Genomic DNA, 21854 nt, shown 5'->3' on the forward strand with positions numbered 1-21854 from the left:
GGAGGCGGGACGGAGTGTCCGCCGCTGTCGGTCATCAGTGCCAGGCTGGTGACTTCATCGTGCTGGTGCGTCACAACCTCTCTCCCTTCCAGTTAAAGGGGAGTGCCGCTGCGAGCTCTACATGTTTTAAAGTTGGGTCCACTGGGCCACCAGGGAGGGTTTCGGCCAGGCCAATGTCCTGGCACCCAAGGTCATAATTGTCGGCCCAACCTGGTAGTCGGCCGCCAAAAAAAGTAAAATGGCGTTGCTGACAGCGCCACCTCCCCTTTAAGGTTGGCCGTGTCGCCGACCAACAAGGAGTGGCCGGAAGACTTGTGGAGGTGAATTTCCCTCCTAACGACGCATTTCGCTAATGACAGCCATTCCGCACCGCCAGAGGCTTTATCGGGAGGCCGAATGTTGGCCCCATTATATTTTCAGATGTTCAAGGGTAGCAGGGTCGGAGGCCACAGATTCAGAATTGTGGCGAATGTTTTAAGGACAAACACCAGAGTGTGTTTATACAGAGAGTGATTAACAGAGCAGGTAGCCAGGAAAGGTAGGGCACTGGACTTGTTTAAACAAAAGGAAAGACTTGCATTTATATAGAGCCTTTCCCAAAGTGCTTTTCTGCCAATGATGTACTTTTTGAAGTGTAGTCACTGTTGTAATGTCGGAAACGCAGCAGCCAATTTGTGCACAGCAAGCTCCCACAAACAACAATGTGTTAATGACCAGATAATGATGTTGATTAAGGGATAAATATTGGCCGGGATACTGGGGAGAACACCTCTGCTCTTCTTCGAAATAGTGCCACGCGGTCATTTACATTGACCTGAGAGAGCAATCTTGGTTTAACATCTCATCCGAAAGACGGCGCCTCTGCCAGTGCAGCGCTCCCTCAGTACTCCACTGGAGTGTCTGGAGTGCGACTTGAACCCACAACCTTCTGTTCAGAGGCGTGGGTGCTACTCACTGAGCCACACAGGAAAAACCCAGTAAGATGCCGTAGTGAGGACATGTTAAGATTGGTATTCTGGAAGGATGAGATCAAATGGATTAAAGCTCTTCTTCAGCCGAATGTACCTCCAGGTTAATGGTGATGGGTAAGTGAGTCTTGGTATATCGTCATCATCATCATAGGCAGTCCCTCAAAATCAAGGCAGACTTGCTTTCACTCTAAAAGTGAGTTCTTATGTGACTGAGCAGTCCAATACGGGAACCACAATCTCTGTCACAGGTGGGACAGACAGTAGTTGAGGGAAAGAGTAGGTGGGGAGTCTGGTTTGTCGCACGTTCCTTCCGTTGCCTGCGCTTGTTTTCTGCATGCACTCGGCGACGAGACTCGAGGTGCTCAGCGCCCTCCTGGATGCACCTCCTCCACCTCGGGCGATCTTTGGCCAGGGACTCCCAGGTGTTGGTGGGGATGTTGCATTTTATCAAGGAGGCTTTGAGGGTGTCCTTGAAACGTTTCCTCTGCCCACCTGGGGCTCATTTGCCGTGTAGGAGTTCCGAGTAGAGCGCATGCTTTGGGAGTCTTGTGTCAGGCATGCAAACAATGTGGCCTGCCCAGCGGAGCTGATCACGTGTGGTCAGTGCTTCGGTGCTGGGGACGTTGGCCTGGTCGAGGACGCTAATGTTGGTGCGTCTGTTCTCCCAGAGGATTTGCAGGATCTTGCAGAGACATATAGCATAGGATACAACAGCAAAGTTTGGGATGAGCTGATGAGTATGGAGAATGAAGGGGGTGACAGGTCAAGAGAGCATTAGAACAGTTATAGGTGCGTGTTTACGCAGCAGATAGGCTGAGGTGGGGGGTGGAGCCAGGCAGTGTCTCGGAGGTGGAAACACTGATGTACAATGACACCCAGGTCTCATTGTATCTCCCCTTTTCCTAATCGCCATTCAGATAATATTCTGCCTTCCTTTTTGTCACCAAAGTGGATAACCTCACATTTATCTACATTATAATGCATCTGCCATGCATTTGCCCACTCACCTAACCTGTCCAAGTCATCCTGTAGCCTCTTAGCATCCTCCTCGCAGCTCACACTGTCACCCAGCTGTGAGGAGGATGCTAAGAGGTAGTCTTTGTGATGGAGAATCTAGGAACAGAAAGGAAGAAAGACTCGCATTTATATAGCACCTTTCACGTCCACTGGATGTCCCAAAATGGTTTACAGTCAATGAAGTACTTTTGAAGTCTAGTCGTTGTAAGAAATGCGGTAGCCACATTGCGCACAGCAAGCTCCCACATACAGCAATGAGATAATGTTCTTATAATCTGTTTTTTGCTATGTTAATTGAGGGATAAATATTGGCCAGGACACCGTGGATAACTCCCCTGCTCTTCTTCGAAATAGTGCTATGGGATCTTTTACGTCCACGTGAAAGAGCAGACGGGACCTTGGTTTAACCTCATCCAAAAGACGCCACCTCCAGCAGTACCCCTCAGCTCTGCACTGGGAGTGTCAGCCTACATTTTTTGTACTCACATTTCTGGAGTGGGAATTGAACCCACAACCTACTGACTCAGAGGCGAGAGAGGGATACCCACTGATCATGAAGGGAATTGAATTGCGTCCTGATTCAGTGGGGATTGGAGGGATGTGGGTTGAAGCGAGGAAAAAGATGAGCAATGGTGGGATTGGGTTCTGATACAGAATCTGGATGATGATGGAGTGAGCGGGATGGACGTACCCTCTTGTGTGATCTTACGTTGAAGGTAAAAGGATGTCTCCCCCCTCCTTACCCCCTCCCCCCCCCCCCCCCCCCCCACCGCTCAAGTGAGATGCTTTCGCCTTGTATTTTGTCCCATGCAGAAAGATTATGAGGATGAGATCGTGTTTGAGACGAAAACTGGGTCATTTTCTATTCGCCTCCGTGCTGCCCTGCCCTTCCACGATGTGCAGATACCCGATTTGGTGTCCATGCCAGCCTGTGCCGTCTTCGAAAGCTCCGAGACCACGCTTTACTTGCACAACAATAGGTAAGGACCATAGGACCGTCGCAACAAGAGGAGGCCATTCAGCCCCTCGAGCTTGTTCCGCCATTCAATGAGATCATGGCTCATCTGTATCTTAACAGGGCTTGACAGGGTAGATGCAGGGAGGATGTTTCCTCTGGCTGAGGAGTCTAGAACCAGGGGTCACAGTCTCAGAATAAGGGGTCGGCCATTTAGGACTGTGATGAGGAGAAACTTCTTCACTCAGAGGGTGGTGAATCTTTGGAATTCTCTACCCCAGAGGGCTGTGGAGGCTCAGTTTTTGAATATATTCAAGACAGAGATCGATAGATTTTTGGATATTGAGGGAATCAAAGGATATGGGGATTGGATGGGAAAGTGGAGTTGAGATAGATGATCAGCCATGATCTCATTGAATGGCGGAGCAGGCTCGAGGGGCCGAATGGCCTACTCCTGCTCCTATTTCTTATGTTCTTATGGGCTAGAATTTCCCCAAAGCCCGCCAGTGCCCAATTGCTACCCAATAAATTGCCGGTGAAAACTTCCCGAAAAAAAAGTTTAAATTCTACCCAGCGAAAAATATGCACCTTGCACCCCCAATCTGGGCGGAAAAGTGCAATTTCGGCTAGATTGGGCGATGCCTAAAGAAAATGGGCGATAAATTAAAAAATCTATAAAAATTTACCCCCAGGCTGTGGGTTGGGCCTAACACGAGAAAAAGAATAAAACTAATTTTTCAAAAAACCTAATTAAAAAAAAATCAAAAAAACATTCCCAACCAACACACTTTTATATTTAAATCACCCCAATAGATTTCGAAAATAAATAATAAAAAACAATCACTTATCTTTTTCTTGCAGACCTACTTACCCACTGCCCAGCTCCGCTGATCCTCGTGGGCGGTTTAAATAAAATGTTATACTTGCCTACGGGTCCCCGCTCAGCCAAAGATGACGCCAGGGCGATCTGCGGACATTGCATGCCGGGCCGTCTGCTCCCCAGCGAGACTTTGAAACCGCCGGCGTGCCTCAGCTGGGGAATTTTCCGCCAACCTGGTTCTCGCCCAGAACAGCCAATACCGCCGAGAAACCAGGTGGTGAACCAGGGCAAATTCTAGCCCTATGTTCTTCACCCCATTCACCCATCTTGGCTTCATATAGCTTAATACCCTTGGCTAGCAAAAATCTATCGAACTCAGATTTAATATTATTTTGAGATGGCATCTCCTGCTTTGTGTGGAAGAGAGTTTGACATTTCTACCACCCTTTGCCTGAAGAAATGTTTTCTAACTTCTGTCCTTCATGGCCTGGCTCTGATTATAAGGATATGTCCCCTTGTCCTTGACTCTTCCCCCACCCCCCCCCACCAATGGAAAAAGTTTCTCTCTACCTACCGTATTGCTTCCTTTCAAGACCCTAAGATCGTTAATCAAATTCACCCCCTAACTTTCTATATTTGAGGAAATACAAGGACAGGTGTTTTTAGTATCATCTGTAAGCTTCTTCATCATACCTCCAGCTTCTCAATCATACCCCCAAATAGTGAGTGTTGTCAGGCTGTTTGACTGTGGAGGAAAACAGAGTCAGCCCAACCCTATTCTTACCCAGTATAAGAACTTGGGAGCATAGTCTCAGAATAAGGGGCCACCCATTTAAAACTGAGATGAGGAGGAATTCACTCAGAGAGTGGTGAATCTTTGGAATTCTCTACCCCAGAGGGCTGTGGAGGCTCAGTCTTTGAGTATATTCAAGACGGAGATTGATAGAATTTTGGATATTAAAGAAATCCAGGTATATAGGGACATTGCAGGAAAGTGGAGTTGAGGTAGATGATCAGCCATGATCTCATTGAATGCCAGTAGCAGGCTCGAGGGCCTACTCCTGCTCCTAGTTCTTATGTAACCTCTCCACCTCTCTACTCTCGTTCCTCCTTTAAATGTCCCTTAAAACCTCTTTTACCCCAGCTTTTGGTGGCCTGCCCCAATATCTCCTTACATGCTCGGTGTCAAATACAGTTTATGTAATCTCGCCTCATAATCTAACCCTTGGAGCCCTAGTCACATTCTGGTGAAGATCGCAATGTATTCATTCCTCTGTCTTTGGTTTTACAGCAAGGATATTTAACTTCTGCCGCTGTGATCCGCTTGCTTGAAATGCTGCGTATTGCCATTCTCAAATGTTTGCCCCAAATTTGTGTTAATGCATCAGGTGCAGAGATGACCCATTTGAAATGAATTAAAAAGCTGCAGCCCCGGAATGAAAACTTGAGCATCCCCAGCAGTTGGGACCCACGTGCATCACAGGGTGTTGGTTATACGCCTCGATTTAAAAGTTCGCGTGTTCAAATCTCTCCATGACCTCGCCTTGCCCTATCTCTGCAGCCTCCTCAAGCCCTCCAAACCCCTGAGAACTCTCCGCTCCTCCAGTTCTGAACATCCCCAACTTTCCTTCGCTCCACCGTTGACGACCGAGCCTTCAACAGTCCACGACTCAAAGCTCTGGAATTCTCTCCTAAACCTGAAATCGCTGAAAGTTAACATGCAAGCACAGCAAGCAATTAAGAAAGCAAATGAAATGCTGGCCTTTATTACAAGAGGATTTGAGTATAAGAGTAAAGACGCCTTACTGCAATTATATAGGGCCCTGGTGAGACCGCACCTGGAGTATTGTGTATAGTTTTGGTCTCCTTACCTAAGGAAGGATATACTTGCCATTGAGGGAGTGCAATGAAGGTTCACCAGATGGATTCCTGGGATGGTCCTATGAACATAAGAAATAGGAGCAAGAGTCTCCGCCATTTAATACGATCATGGTAGATCCGATCATGGACTCGGGTCCACTTCCCTGCCCGCTCCCCATAACCCCTTATCCCCTTATCGTTTAAGAAACTGTCTATTTCTGTCTTAAATTTAATCAATGTCCCAGCTTCCACAGCTCTCTGAGGCAGTGAATTACACAGATTTACAACCCTCTGAGAGAAGAAATTTCTCCTCATCTCAGTTTTAAATGGGCGGTCCCCTTATTCTAAGATCATGCCCTCTAGTTTTGGTCTCCCCCACCAGTGGAAACATCCTCTCTGCATCCACCTTGTCAAGCCCCCTCATAATCTTATAAGTTTCGATAAGATCACCTCTCATTCTTCTGAATTCCAATGAGTAGAGGCCCAACCTACTCAGACTTTCCTCAACCCCCTCATCTCCGGAATCAACCTAGTGAACCTTCTCTGAACTGCCTCCAAAGCAAGTATATCCTTTTGTAAATATTCAAACCAAAACTGCACACAGTATTAAAATGCAAGTACAGCAAACAATTAAGAAAGCAAATGGTATGTTGGCCTTTATTACAAGAGGATTTGAGTATAAGAGTAAAAGTGCCTTACTGCAATTATATAGGGCCCTGGTGAGACTACACCTGGAGTATTGTGTACAGTTTTGATCTCCTTACCTAAGGAAGGATATACTTGCCATTGAGGGAGTGAAACAAAGGTTTACCAGACTGATTCCTGGGATGAGAGGATGGTCCTATGAGGAGAGATTGAGTAAACTAGGCCTATATTCTCTAGAGTTTAGGTGATCTCATTGAAACTTGCAAAATCCTTACAGGGCTTGACAGGGTAGATACAGGGAGGATATTTCCTCTGGCTGGGGAGTCTAGAACCAGGGGTCACAGTTTCAGAATAAGGCCATTTAGGACTGAGATGAGGAGAAACTTCTTCACTCAGAGGGTGGTGAATCTTTGGAATTCTCTACCCCAGAGGGCTGTGGAAGTTCAGTCTTTGAGAATATTCAAGACAGAGATCAGTAGATTTTCAAATATTAAAGAAATCCAGGGATATGGGGACAATGCAGGAAAGTGGAGTTAACATAGAAACATAGAAACATAGAAAATAGGTGCAGGAGTAGGCCATTCGGCCTTTCGATCCTGCACTGCCATTCAATGAGTTCATGGCTGAACATGCAACTTCCTGCTTTCTCGCCATACCCCTTGATCCCCCTAGTAGTAAGGACTACATCCAACTCCTTTTTGAATATATTTAATTAATTGTCCTCAACAACTTTCTTTGGTAAAGAATTCCACAGGTTCACCACTCTCTGGGTGAAGTTGAGGTGGAAGATCAGCCATGATCTCATTGAATGGCAGAGCAGGCTTGAGGGCCTACTTCTGCTCCTAATTCTTATGTAACCTCTCTGCCTCTCTACCTCTCTCTCTCCTCCTTTAAATGTCCCTTGAAATCTCTTTTGCCCCAGCTTTTGGTCCTTACATCTCCTTATCTCCTTACATGCTCGGTGTCAAATTTAATTTGATAATCGCACCTGTAAAGTGCCTTGTGATGTTGTACTATGGTAAAGGCACGCGGGAAATGCACGATGTTGATGCTGACATTGTCTTTACAGCCAACTACCAACGGTCTTCCGTCTGCAAGTGCAGAGTCCGTTCTTTTTACTACCATCTAGTGGCACACTGCCGTCGTTGGGTGAGGCCAAGATCAGGATCGTGTTCCAGCCCCAGGTCCCCAAGGTGTTTGATGTAATTGCCACCTGCCAGTTTGGAGACAATGAATGTGAGAAGTACATGAAGCTGGCAGCCATAGGTGAGAGCTAACGCTATCTCTACAATAGAAAGAAAGAAAGACTTAGATTTATATAGCGACCACCGGACGTATCAAAGCGTATTACAGCCAATGAAGTACTTTTGGAGTGCAGTCACTGGTATTATTCATGCTTTGCAATAAAGTTAAGATAAAGAAAGGATTTATATTGCGCCTTTCATGACCTCAGGACGTCACTCATCCCGGAATATAGAAATGGGATCGACCCCGGGGCCTCCCCGGTATGTCCAATTCACTTTCGAAAACTTAAACTGAGCCATTAGGTGGTACTTTCTTCTAAATAGAAATCGTAGAATCATAGAAATTTACAGCATGGAAGGAGGCCATTTCGGCCCATTGTGTCCGCGCCGGCTGACAAATTGCTATTCAGTCTAATCCCAATTTCTAACACTAGGTCCGTAGTCCGTAGATTACGGCACTTCAAGTGCACATCCAAGTACTTTTTAACTGTGGTGAGGGTTTCAGCCTCTACCACCCTTTCAGGCAGTGAGTTCCAGACCCCCACCACCCTCCGGGCGAATATCCTCTAAACCTTCTACCAGTTACTTTAAATCTATGTCCCTGGTTGTTGACCCCTCGGCTCAGGGAAATAAGTCCTTCTTATCCACTCTAACTAGACACCTCATAATTTTATACACCACAATAAGGTCTCCCCTCAGCCTCCTCTGTTCCAAAGAAAACAAACCCAGCCTATCCAATCTTTCCTCATAGTTAAAATTCTCCAGTCCAGGCAACATCCTTGTGAATCTCCCCTGTATCCTCTTTAGTGCAATCACATCTTTCCTGTAATGTGCTAAACAGAACTGCACGCAGTACTCTAGCTGTGGTCTAATTAGTGTTTTATACAGTTCAAGCAGAACCTCCCTGCTCTTGCCTTTATTAGCCGAGGCATATAATACAAGTATTCCGTATGCCTTCTTAACCACCTTATCTACCTGGCTTGCTACCTTCAGGCATCTGAGGACATGCACTCCAAGTCCCTTTGTTCCTCTGCATTTCTCAGTGTCTTACCATTTAATGTGTATTCCCTAGCCTTGTTAGCCCTCCCCAAATGCATTACCTTACACTTCTCCAGATTGAATTCCATTTGCCACTGCTCTGCCCACCTGACCAGTTCATTGATATCTTTCTGCAGTCCACAGCTTTCTTCTTCATTATCAACCATATAACTGAATTTAGTATCATCTGCAAACTTCTTCTTCATACCTCCAGCTTCTTAATCATACCCCGAAATAGTGAGTGTTGTCAGGCTGGTTGACTGTGGAGGAAAACAGAGTCAGGCCCAGTATAAGAACATAAGAAATAGGAGCAGGAGTAGGCCATTTGGCCCCTCAAGGCTGCTCCGTCACTTCATAAGTTCATGGCTGATCTGATCATGGACTCAGATCCACTTCCCTGCCCGCTCCCCATGACCCTTTATTCCCTTATCGCTCAAAAATCTGAATCTCCGCCTTAAATATATTCAATGAACCAGCCTCCACAGCTCTCTGGGGCAGAGAATTCCACAGATTCTCGAGAAAAGAAATTCCTCCTCATCTCTGTTTTAAATGGGCGGCCCCTTATTCTGAGACTATGTCCCCTAGTTTTAGTTTCACACTATGAGTGGAAGTATCCTCTCTGCATCCACCTTGTCGAGCCCCCTCATTAACTTATATGTTTCGATAAGATCACCTCTCATCCTTCTGAACTCCACTGATTACAGGCCCAATCTACTCAACCTATCTTCATAAGTCAATACCCTCATCTCCGGAATCAACCTATTGAACCTTGTCTGAACTATCTCCAATGCAAGTATATCCTTCCTTAAATTCGGAGACCAAAACTGTATGCAGTACTCCAGGTGTGGCCTCATCAATACCCTGTACAGTTGTAGCAGGATTTCTCTGCTTTTATACTCCATCCCCCTTGAAATAAAGGCCAACATTCCATTTGTCATCCTGATTATTTGCTGTACCTGCACGCTAACTTTTGTGTTTCATGCACAAGGACCCCCAGGTCCCTCTGTATTGCAGCACTTTGCAAGTTTTCTCCATTTAAATAATAATTTGCTTTTCTATTATTTCTGCCAAAGTGGATAACCTCATTTTCCCACATTATACTCCATCTGCCAAATTTTTGCCCACTCACTTAGCCTGTCTATATCCCTTTGCAGATTTTTTGTGTCCTCCTCACAATTTGCTTTCCCACCCATCTTTGTATCATCAGCAAACTTGGCTACATTACTCAGTCCCTTCATCCAAATCATTAATATAGATTGTAAATAGTTGAGGTCGCAGCACTGATCCCTGTGGCACCCCCCCTAGTCACTGTTTGCCAACCGGAAAATTACCTATTTATCCCGACTCTGTTTTCTGTTAGTTAGCCAATCCTCTATCCATGTGCGCATTTCCAGTTGGGATCAGTGGATAACAATAAGGAGTGGGAACCCTTGCCGAATTTTAGGGTTCCTGATGCCGAAGAACGAAGAAGAGGAGGGACTGAAAGTAAGGAGAGAATGAATATTAAAGAGAAACACAAAGAAAGACTTGCATTTATATAGCGCCTTTCGCAACCTTAGGACGTCACAAAGCACTTTACAGCCAATGAAGTACTGTTTGAAGTGTAGTCACTGTTTTAATGTAGGAAACGCGGTAGCCAAATTGTGCACAGCAAGTTCCCACAAACAGCAATGTGATGATGACCAGATCATCTGTTTTTAGTGTTGTGGATTGAGGGATAGTCCCAGACACTGGGGGAAAACTCCCCCTGCTGTTCTTCGAAATAGTGCCGTGGGATCTTTTCCGTCCACCTGAGGGGGCAAACGGGACCTCGGTTTAACGTGTCATCCGACAGTGCAGCGGAGCCCTCAGTACTGTACTGGGAGCGTCAGCCTGGATTGTGGTCTCTGGAGTTGGGACTTGACCCCTCGACCTTCTGACTCGGAGGCGAGACTGCTGCCCGCTGAGCCACGGCTGAGGCAGAAAGAAATGTGTTTGTTTGTGGTGTTCTAATCACTTTCTTCTAATCCACAGCCAAGCTCCCTCATCTCCTGGTGTGTTCGGCCGACGAACCGTACCCGACATCCGGGCAGAGCATCATGCACTTCGGGCACGTTGCTGTAGGCAGCACGGCTGAGAAGTATATGGAGATTTACAACCACTCAGCAGTAAGTATTTCTGGGGGCAGAACGCGGGGAAATCATTGGTAGGCGAGGGTCAAGATTTTGGTCTGTCCATACTATTCTGTGCTGCCATTCTTGGCGCAGTTGCAGCATTTTTGTTTTTTTTCTACGTAAACAACTTGGGCAGAAATCTGGTTGGAGGGTCCTTAAGGCGCTAATGTCAGGCTGTCACTAAATCTAACACCGGAAAACGGTTAGCGACAGGAGCCGCAAAATTCAGTTTTTGCGGCCTGACGGTAGAATGGAGCACCTAAGGGAAGCCTTCCTCACTTCTCTTGGGGCACTAAGCTGGGTGAGCAACTGAATATCCCGTGCTAAGGGAGGCATCATTGGAACAAAAAAAACCACAGAAAAACATTCCCTATATATTACTCACACCAAGTAAAGTTAAATCTCAAAAAAAAAAGTATCAGTCACACTTACCTGATGCAGTCAGTCCTTCCCTTAGTGCCCCGGGGCAGCTCTACACGCCAACTTTCTCTGGCGGGGTCACTAGGGGGCGCTACGGGTTCAGCGCAAAACCAAATTTTGCATCCGTGTCGGTACCGGTTGCGTTGCACACCGGCGCAACGCTCCCAGGCGATACTCCTCAGCGCCGTTGGTACCGGCACACCGAATATACCGAGCGTCACTAATGCCGCCGCTCACGGCTGCAGATCCTTTAGTGCCCCTGTAGGGCGCTATCCAACCGAATTTCTCCCCCCCCCCCCCCCCTTTTATTTACATAGCGTCTTTAACATAGTAAAACATCCCAAGGTGCTTCACAGGCGCTACCAAGCCACGTAAGGAGATATTAGGTACAGTACGTGATAGACACATAAAATAAAAATTAGGAGTAGGCCATACGGCCCCGGGCACCTGCTCTGTCATTCCCCTTGAGTCCAAAAATATATCAATCCTAGCCTTGAGTATCATCATCATAGGCAGTCCCTCGAAACGAGGATGACTTGCTTCCACGCCGAAAAGGGATGAGTTCACAGGTGTTTCAATGAGGGACCTAATATTCAAGATCCCGAACTACATCCTGAAAAGTGGAAGATGCCTGGGTGTGGATTTTTTTAATGTCGGCACACCAGCCACTACACGGGCTTGACAGAGCGAGGTCTTGGTCCAGTGGCAAAGGATAACCAGGACGACTGGAGACCAGCTCTGCTGCACGGACCTAGTGCGCGCACATATCGCAGTGTGGGCTGGGCCCGTGCTGCCCCTGGGCCCTCGCCTCTTCTGGGCCCCGAACTCGCGCCTCTCCTGGGCCCCGATCACATCCCTCCATGAACTCTTGCCGCTCCTTCGCCCCGTCCTCGCCGCTCCTGCTGTACCTGCCCGCGCTGCAGTCAGCCGTCGCCCTCCTGCAGCAACACGCGCTGCTCCCTGCAGTGTTACGCCGCCGCACGCTGCTCCCTCTAATGGCCCCGGCCTGCTGATGGTCTTACAGGCCGGGACCGCACCGATTTCCAGGCCGGGCCGCCGTACACTGCTCCCTCTAAGATATCTAAACTTGAGTATACTCACCAACTGATCATCCACAGCCCTCTGGGGTAGTGAATTACAAAGATTCACAACCCTCATCTCGGTCCTAAATGGCCAACCGCTTGTCCTGAGATTGTTTCCCGAGTTCTAGACTCTCCAGTTATACTACGTTATAAAATGCAAGTTGTTGATTTGTGCATAACATTTAAAAAAAAAGAGATGTTCCAGTGCACCTCGGCAAAGCTGCTTAATATCTCGTCTGGAATTTGGTGAGAGACATAAGAACATAAGAAGCAGGAGTAGGTCACACGGCCCCTCAAGCCTGAGCAAGGTCATGGCTGATCATCGACCTCAACTTCACTTTCTCACCCGATCTCCATATCCCTTGATTCCCTTAATATCCCAAAATTTTGTGATCTGAGTCTTGAATATACTCAGCATTCACAGCCCTTTGGGGTAGAGAATTCCAAAGATTCACAACCCTCTGAGTGAAGAAATTCCTCCTCATCTCTGTCTCAAATGGCCGACCTCTTACCCTGAGACTATGCTTTCGAGTTTTAGACACTCCAGCCAGGGGGAAACAACCTCTCAGCATCTATCCTGTCAATCCCTTTCAGAATCTTACATGTTTCAATGAGATCCCCTCTCATTCTTCTAAACTGCAGAGAGTATAGGCCCATTCTACACAATCTCGCATCATAGGACAACCCTCTCATCCCAGGAATCAATCTAGAGAGTAATCACAGAGCAACACAGAGTAAATCTCCCTCTTGACTCTGTGTCATCAAGCATTGCCAAGTCAGGTATAGGTGCAAAATAAAGCTTTTTCCGCAGCGAGTTGTCACTGACTGAAAGGATGGTGGAAGCAGATTCGATAGTAACTTTCAAAAGGGAATTGGATGTGTACTTGAGTACGTACTTATATATGTACTTGTCAGCTGTGGCTCAGTGGATAGCACACGAGTCAGAAGGGTGTGGGTTCAAGTTGTACTCTAGAAACTTGAGCACATAAATCTAGGCTGACACTCCAGTGCAGTGGGAGTCAGAGGTGCCGTCTTTCAGATGAAACGTTAAACCGAGGCCCCGTATGGTGGACGTTGTTAGGCTCATAATAAAGTAATGCAACTGAGTACTGTAGACAATGAGTAAGTGTGACCCTAGCTCCTTTATTCAAACTCCAGAGTGTTGGTACAGCATGGGAGGCCACCTTATATACAGTGCTCCCAAGGGATGCTGGAATCCCTTGGGACTCCAACAGGCACGCCCTCTGGTGGCGGTATGATACAGGTTGCCTAGGGTTGCATACATAGCATCACTCCCTCCCAAAGTCAATAGTACACTTATTTACAGGGTGAGACGATCTGGGGCTTTGCAGGTACAAATGCAGGTGTGGGTGAGTTGGTTGGTTCTTCGCTGGGATGCTGGGCAGCTGGCCTTGCCGGGCTGCTAGGGATGGTCAGTTCAGCTTCGTGGTCAACCGTGATGTCAGTTGCCACTTGTTTGTGTGTGTGTGTGTGTTGGAGGGTCGAAGTTGGTGGTGTCTTCTTCGAGTTGCACATGGCAGTCTGTAAATCGCAGTTTGGTTTGGTCCAAATGCTTTCTGCAAGTTAGTCCATTGACAAGTTTGACCTGAGACACCCTCCTCCCTTCTTTGGCTATGACAGTGCCAGCACGCCATTTGGGACCATGTCCATAGTTGAGTACAAAAACAGGGTCATTGACTTCAATATCATGTGACAAGTTTGCACGATCATGGTACATGCTTTGTTGATGCCGCTTGCCCTTGATGTGAGCAGCTCGGCTGGGGGAACCCTGGTGAGCGAGTGAGGTCTGCTGCGGTAGCTGAGCAGGACTCGGGACAGTCAGGTCTGCATGGAGCCTTCCAACACACGTTTCAAGCTTTGCTTGATGGTTTGGGCTGCCCGTTCTGCCTGGCCGTTGGATGCGGGCTTCAACGGGGTAGATGTGATGTGCTTGATCCCATTGCGGGTCATGAATTCCTTGAATTCAGCACTGGTGAAGCATGCCCCATTGTCGCTGACAAGGCCATCAGGCAGGCCGTGCATGGCGAACATGGCTCGTAGGCTTTCGATGGTGGCAGTGGACATGCTTACAGATATTATTACACATTCAATCCATTTTGAATAAGCATCCACAACAATCAAAAACATTTTGCCTAGAAATGGGCCCACAAAGTCAACATGGATCCAAGACCACAGTTTGGAGGGCCATGACCACAAACTTAGCAGTGCCTCTCTGAGTGCATTGCTCAGTTTAGAGGAAGTGTTGCATTGGCGCATCATGACTCCAAATCTGAGTCGAGGCCGGGCCACCACACATGGGGCCCAAGTTTCGGGCCGCACCTAGAACGGCTCAGACCCGACCTGGACGCCCGTTTTTCGCGCCACAAAGTGCGGCTAAAAAAAACTTCCAGATTCTCCGGCTCCCTGCTGGTCCTATTGAGCCGGGCGTGGCGCAGTACGAGCTGTAGGGGGCGGAGCTAGGTCCCTGCGCTGAAAACAGTGCCGGGACCTCTGCACATGCACGCCACAGTGGGCGCGCATGTGCAGTAGCTCCAGGCGCCCAAAACTGTGTGGGAGGGGCTCGAAGCACGCAGCCCCTAGCCCTCACTGGGGCTGCGTGCATAAGGCTGCCTCCCACGCCCAGCTCCTGCTTCCTCCCGACCCGACTCGACTCCTGCTTCCGACCCGACCCGACCCCCCGGACTGGACCCGACCCGCGCTCCCCCCCTCTCCCCGACCCAAACCGAACCGACCTCCCTCCCACCACCCCCCCGACCCGACCCCCGCTCCCGACACCCCACCCGGACCGGATCCGACCCAACCTGACCTCCCTTCCCCCCGCCCCCCCCTCACCCCCGACCCCACCTGTGCTCCCGACCGCGCCCCCCCCCCCCCCCCTTCGCCCGGACCGGCCCCAACCCGATCCGACTCACGCTCCCGACCCCAGACCCGACCCGACCCGACCCAACGCCACCTATCTGTAAATCTGGTGCTGGGGATGGGCCCTGCCCGAAGTCTTGGGCCCGGCCCGTTCAGTCTCTTCCCCCCCCTCCCCCCCTCCGTTCAGCCCCCCCCCCCCTCCTTGCCCCCCCCCTCCTTTCCCTCCCCCTTCTCCTTTCCCTCCCCCTTCTCCTTTCCCCCACCATCCTTCCCCCCCTCCTTTCCCCCCCCTCTTCCTTTCCCCCCCCTCCTCCTTTCCCCCCTCCTCCTTTCCCCCCCTCCTCCTTTCCCCCCCTCCTCCTTTCCCCCCCTCCTCCTTTCCCCCCCTCCTCCTTTCCCCCCCATCTCCTTTCCCCCCCTCCTCCTTTCCCCCCCCTCCTCCTTTCCCCCCCCTCCTTTCCCCCCCTCCTCCTTTCCCCCCCTCCTCCTTTCCCCCCTCCTCCTTTCCCCCCTCCTCCTTTCCCCCCCTCCTCCTTTCCCCCCCTCCTCCTTTCCCCCCCATCTCCTTTCCCCCCCATCTCCTTTCCCCACCTCCTCCTTTCCCCCCCTCCTCCTTTCTCCCCCTCCTCCTCCTTTCCCCCCTCCTCCTTTCCCCCCTCCTCCTTTCCCCCCTCCTCCTTTCCCCCCCATCTCCTTTCCCCTCCCATCTCCTTCCCCCCTTCTCCTTCCCCCTTCTCCTTCCCCCCTTCTCCTTTCCCCCCCTTCTCCTTTCCCCCCCTTCTCCTTCCCCCCTTCTCCTTTCCCCCCCTTCTCCTTTCCCCCCTTCTCCTTTCCCCCCTTCTCCTTCCCCCCCCTTCTCCTTCCCCCCCCTTCTCCTCTCTCCCCCCTTCTCCTTCCCCCCCCTTCTCCTCTCTCCCCACTTCTCCTCTCTCCCCCCTTCTCCTCTCTCCCCCCTTCTCCTCTCTCCCCCCTTCTCCTCTCTCCCCCCTTCTCCTCTCTCCCCCCTTCTCCTCTCTCCCCCCTTCTCCTCTCTCCCCCCTTCTCCTCCCTCCCCTCTTCTCCTCTCTCCCCCCTTCTCCTCTCTCCCCCCTTCTCCTCTCTCCCCCCTTCTCCTCTCTCCCCCCTTCTCCTCTCTCCCCCCTTCTCCTCTATCCCCCCTTCTCGTCTCTCCCCCCTTCTCCTCTCTCCCCCTTTCTCCTCTCCCCCCCCTTCTCCTCTCCCCCCCCTTCTCCTCTCCCCCCCCTTCTCCTCTCCCCCCCTTCTCCTCTCCCCCCCTTCTCCTCTCCACCCCCTTCTCCTCTCCACCCCCTTCTCCTCTCCCCCCCCTTCTCCTCTCCCCCCCCTTCTCCTCTCCCCCCCCTTCTCCTCTCCCCCCCTTCTCCTCTCCCACCCCTTCTCCTCTCCCACCCCTTCTCCTCTTCCCCCCCTTCTCCTCTCCCCCCCTTCTCCTCTCCCCCCCTTCTCCTCTCCCCCCCTTCTCCTCTCCCCCCCTTCTCCTCTCCCCCCCTTCTCCTCTCCCCCCCTTCTCCTCTCCCCCCCTTCTCCTCTCCCCCCCTTCTCCTCTCCCCCCCTTCTCCTCTCCCCCCCTTCTCCTCTCCCCCCCTTCTCCTCTCCCCCCCTTCTCCTCTCCCCCCCCTTCTCCTCTCCCCCCCCTTCTCCTCTCCCCCCCTTCTCCTCTCCCCCCCTTCTCCTCTCCCCCCCTTCTCCTCTCCCCCCCTTCTCCTCTCCCCCCCTTCTCCTCTCCCCCCCTTCTCCTCTCCCCCCCTTCTCCTCTCCCCCCCTTCTCCTCTCCCCCCCTTCTCCTCTCCCCCCCTTCTCCTCTCCCCCCCTTCTCCTCTCCCCCCCTTCTCCTCTCCCCCCCTTCTCCTCTCCCCCCCTTCTCCTCTCCCCCCCTTCTCCTCTCCCCCCCTTCTCCTCTCCCACTCCTTCTCCTCTCCCACCCCTTCCCCTTCTCCCCCTCCCCCTTCCCCTTCTCCCCCCCCTTCCTCTTCTCCTCCTCCCCCCTTCTCCTTTCTCCCCCCTCCCCCATCCCTCTCCCTTCCCTCCCTCCCCCTCTGCCTCCCTCCCTCCCCTCCCCCTGCCCCCCCCTCTCTCCCTCTACCCCCCTCCTCCCCCTCCCCTCACTGACAGAAACACAGACACTGACAGACAGAGAGTGAGAGACACAGACAGACAGACAGAGAGATAGAGACACACTGTGGGGGGTGGGGGTGGGGGGTGGGGGGGGCATCCCGGCACGCTGTTGGAGGGCTCCCGGTGCTGCAGTCGGTAAGTAGAAAATGTGTTATTTATTGATTTAAAAAAAAAAAATTATTTCTTATTAATTTTTTTGGATTGATTTATTGGTTGATTTATTGTTGTTTTTATTATTGATTTGTAAAACTGAAGTGTTTAATGTTTGTAAACTTCCCTTTAAACCCCCCCCCCCCCCCCCAATCCCTACGCCTGATTTTCTAAAGTGTAGACAAGGTTTTTTCGAGCGTACAAAAATCTTCACTTACTCCATTCTAAGTTAGTTTGGAGTAAGTTTTCACTGCCGAAATTTTGAAAACGGGCGTAAGTGGCCGGACATGCCCCCTTTTGAAAAAAAAATTCTGTTCCAAAGTGAAACTGTTCTAACTGACTAGAACTGGAGCAAACTAAATGCCGAGAATTTGAATTTCTAAGATACTCTGTTATACACCAGTTGCTCCAAAAAATCAGGAGCAACTGAGGCTGAAACTTGGGCCCATTGGATCTGGCTATAGCTTTCATCATTACAGTGTCTGGGTGGGTACTGTGTCGGTCACGTATGAACATTTCCCTGTCTTTCTTAGGCAAAACTATGCAATTTCCCCACAAAAGACAGTCCACTGTCTGGACATTTCGTCTTTGCGCCGCTGGAACGGCTTGATCTCTTCATGCATCTCCGCTGGGATGCTGGAGCAGCTCCCATGGACGACACAGTTTTTTTTTTACCAGGGACAGTAAAGGATCCTGGCTGGTCCAAGTCCTGATCTGGTGGGCCATAACGGGTGACTTTTCGTTTTCGAATGCATCCATTACCAAGAGCAAGTCTGCAGGTTGTGCCATTTCCACCCCGTGGTGGGCAATGGTAGCCGACTGAGAGCATATGCGCAGTTCTCTGTGCCTGGTCTGTGGCGGATTACATAGTTGTATGCAGACAGCGTGAGCGCCCATCTTTGGATGCGAGCCGAGGCATTGGTATTAATCCCTTTGCTATCTGAGAATAGTGATATGAGCGGCTTGTGGTCAGTTTCTAACTCAAACTTGCGACCAAACAGATACTGGTGCATTTTTTTCGCCCCGTAAACACATGCCAGAGCTTCTTTTTCAATCATGCTGTAGGCCCTTTCGGCCTTGGACAAACTCCTGGACGCATAGGTGACCGGTTGCAATGTTCTCGTTTCGTTAGCTTGTTGTAACACACACCCGATCCTGTATGAAGACGCATCGCAAGCTAGCACTAAACGTTTACATGGGTTATACAGAACAAGCAGTTTCTCAAAAGCAGCCTCTTATGATTTCCCCCATACCCAGTCGTCTCCCTTGCGTAGCAGCACATGTAGGGGTTCTAGCAAGGTGCTTAACCCGGGTAGGAAATTACCAAAATAGTTGAGGAGTCCCAGGAACGACTGCAGCTCCGTCACGTTCTGTGGTCTCGGCGTGTTCTTGATGGCCTCCGTCTTGGCGTCGGTGGGTCTGATGCCGTCTGCCGCGATTCTTCTCCCTAAGAACTCGACCTCTGGCGCCAGGAAAACACATTTCGAACGTTTCAACCTGAGTCCCACGCGATCTAGCCGACTTAGAACCTCTTCCAGGTTCTTCAAGTGTTCGATGGTGTCCCGACCTGTGACCAGTATGTCGGTCCTGGGAAACCAGAGTGTGCAGAACCGACTTTAGCAGGCTCTCCATGTTCCTTTGGAAAATTGCCGCGGCCGATCGAATCCCAAAAGGGCATCTAATGTAGATGAACAGACCTTTGTGCGCGTTGATGCAGGTGAGGCCTTTCGAGGATTCCGCCAGCTCCTGCGTCATGTAGGCCGAGGTCAGGTCCAACTTGGTGAATGTCTTCCCTCCTGCCAGGGTCACAAATAGGTCGTCTGCTTTGGGTAGTGGGTACTGGTCCTGTAGTGAAAAATGGTTAATTGTTACTTTATAGTCCCCACAAATTCTGACCATGCCGCCGCCTTTGAGAACCGGAACAATCGGATTGGGCCACTCGTTGAACTCCACTGGCGTGATGATGCTTTCTTGGTGCAGCCTTTCCAGCTCAATTTCCACTTTCTCTCGCATCATATATGGCACCAAGTGGATCTGCACCTTTGCCCCCAAGAAACTTCCGATGACTGGCTCAAACAACGACGGGAACTTGCTCAGAACATGGGCACATGAGGCATCGTCGACGGATGAGTGCGCTCGGATGTCGTCCCAGTTCCAGCGGATTTTTCCCAGCCAGCTTCTGCCGAACAGCGTGGGGCCATTTCCTGGTACAATCTTTAGTGGTAGTTCGTGCACTGCCACTTTTAGGAGACTTTTACTGCTGCTCTGCCAATAACAGGGATCAGCTCTTTAGTGTAAGTTCTTAGCTTGGTATGAATGGGGCGAAGCTTGGGCCTGTGTGCGTTGTTGTATCACTGCCTGTCGAAGGCCTTTTTGCTCATGATAGACTGACTCGCACCCATGTCCAGTTCCATTGATACTGGAATTCCGTCCAGTTCGACTTTTAGTATGATCGGTGGACATTTCGTGGTGAAGGTGTGTACCCTGTACACTTCTGCCTCCTTGGTTCGAGTCTCTCGTTCAGCCTGATCCGCCATGGATCGATCCTCCTCTGCAGCGTGGTGGTTTGCAGGGTTTGCAGCTCGTCTGCATATTCGCTGGAGGTGTCCCATTGTTCCACAGCCTTTGCACACATAGTGTTTGAAGTGGCATTGATGGGCTCGATGATCACCTCCGCAGTGCCAACAAGATGTTAACTGCCTCGCATTAACGCTTGATGGCAGCCTCTGGGTCATTTGAGGTCATGCAGCTGCCGGCGTGTACGTTCTGCCCTATGCATTCCTGCCTGAAAACGACGTTACTTTGTGTACAGTACTTGCCAAAACCGTTTTATGTTGCAAAATTTGTTCGGTGTTATCGCTGGTGACATAATGCCTGCGCTATCGTTACGGCTTTACTCAGGTTCGGTGCTTCAACAGTCAATAGTTTGCGAAGGATAATCTCATGACCAGTGCCAAGCATAGAAAAATCTCTTAGCATTTTCTCAAGGAATCCATCGAATTCACAATGTCCAGCAAGGCGCCTTTGTTCGGCGACGTAGCTCGCCACTTCATAGAAACATAGAAAATAGGCGCAGGAGTAGGCCATTCGGCCCTTCTAGCCTGCACCGCCATTCAATGAGTTCATGGCTGAACATGCAACTTCAGTACCCCATTCCTGCTTTCTCGCCATACCCTTGATCCCCCGAGTAGTAAGGACTTCATCTAACTCCTTTTTGAATATATTTAGTGAATTGGCCTCAACAACTTTCTGTGGTAGAGAATTCCACAGGTTCACCACTCTCTGGGTGAAGAAGTTTCTCCTCATCTCGGTCCTAAATGGCTTACCCCTTATCCTTAGACTGTGACCCCTGGTTCTGGACTTCCCTAACATTGGGAATATTCTTCCTGCATCTAACCTGTCTGAACCCATCAGAATTTTAAATGTTTCTATGAGATCCCCTCTCATTCTTCTGAACTCCAGTGAATACAAGCCCAGTTGATCCAGTCTTTCTTGATAGGTCAGTCCCGCCATCCCGGGAATCAGTCTGGTGAACCTTCGCTGCACTCCCTCAATAGCAAGAATGTCCTTCCTCAAGTTAGGAGACCAGAACTGTACACAATACTCCAGGTGTAGCCTCACCAAGGCCCTGTACAACTGTAGCAACACCTCCCTGCCCCTGTACTCAAATCCCCTCGCTATGAAGGCCAACATGCCGTTTGCTTTCTTAACCGCCTGCTGTACCTGCATGCCAACCTTCAATGACTGATGTACCATGACACCCAGGTCTCTTTGCACCTCCCCTTTTCCTAATCTGTCACCATTCAGATAATAGTCTGTCTCCCTGTTTTTACCACCAAAGTGGATAATCTCACATTTATCCACATTATACTTCATCTGCCATGCATTTGCCCACTCACCTAACCTATCCAAGTCACTCTGCAGCCTCATAGCATCCTCCTCGCAGCTCACACTGCCATCCAACTTAGTGTCATCTGCAAATTTGGAGATACTATATTTAATCCCCTCGTCTAAATCATTAATGTACAGTGTAAACAGCTGGGGCCCCAGCACAGAACCTTGCGGTACCCCACTAGTCACTGCCTGCCATTCTGAAAAGTCCCCATTTACTCCTACTCTTTGCTTCCTGTCTGACAACCAGTTCTCAATCCATGTCAGCACACTACCCCCAATCCCATGTGCTTTAACTTTGCACATTAATCTCTTGTGTGGGACCTTGTCGAAAGCCTTCTGAAAGTCCAAATATACCACATCAGCTGGTTCTCCCTTGTCCACTCTACTGGAAACATCCTCAAAAAATTCCAGAAGATTTGTCAAGCATGATTTCCCTTTCACAAATCCATGCTGACTTTGGACCTATCATGTCACCAAATGCGCTGCTATGACATCCTTAATAATTGATTCCATCATTTTACCCACTACTGAGGTCAGGCTGACCAATCGAAAATTTCCTGTTTTCTCTGTCCCTCCTTTTTTTAAAAGTGGG

The 21854-nt window shown here is 49.9% G+C and overlaps 1 protein-coding gene across 4 annotated transcripts in view; it reads left to right on the forward strand.

The window, feature by feature from the left end:
* cfap65 (cilia and flagella associated protein 65) overlaps positions 1 to 21854 on the forward strand; it is a 282488-nt gene that overhangs the window by 30821 nt on the left and 229813 nt on the right. For all 4 annotated transcript variants that reach the window (XM_070875227.1, XM_070875229.1, XM_070875228.1 and 1 more), the window contains exons 5-7: positions 2802 to 2968; positions 7338 to 7534; positions 10564 to 10697. In XM_070875227.1, coding sequence (XP_070731328.1) covers positions 2802 to 2968; positions 7338 to 7534; positions 10564 to 10697 — 498 coding nt within the window. The remainder of the gene's footprint in view (positions 1 to 2801; positions 2969 to 7337; positions 7535 to 10563; positions 10698 to 21854) is intronic.

Source organism: Pristiophorus japonicus, chromosome 3 (genome assembly GCF_044704955.1).
Source record: "Pristiophorus japonicus isolate sPriJap1 chromosome 3, sPriJap1.hap1, whole genome shotgun sequence".
In the NCBI taxonomy this organism is placed as follows: Eukaryota; Metazoa; Chordata; class Chondrichthyes; family Pristiophoridae; genus Pristiophorus; species Pristiophorus japonicus.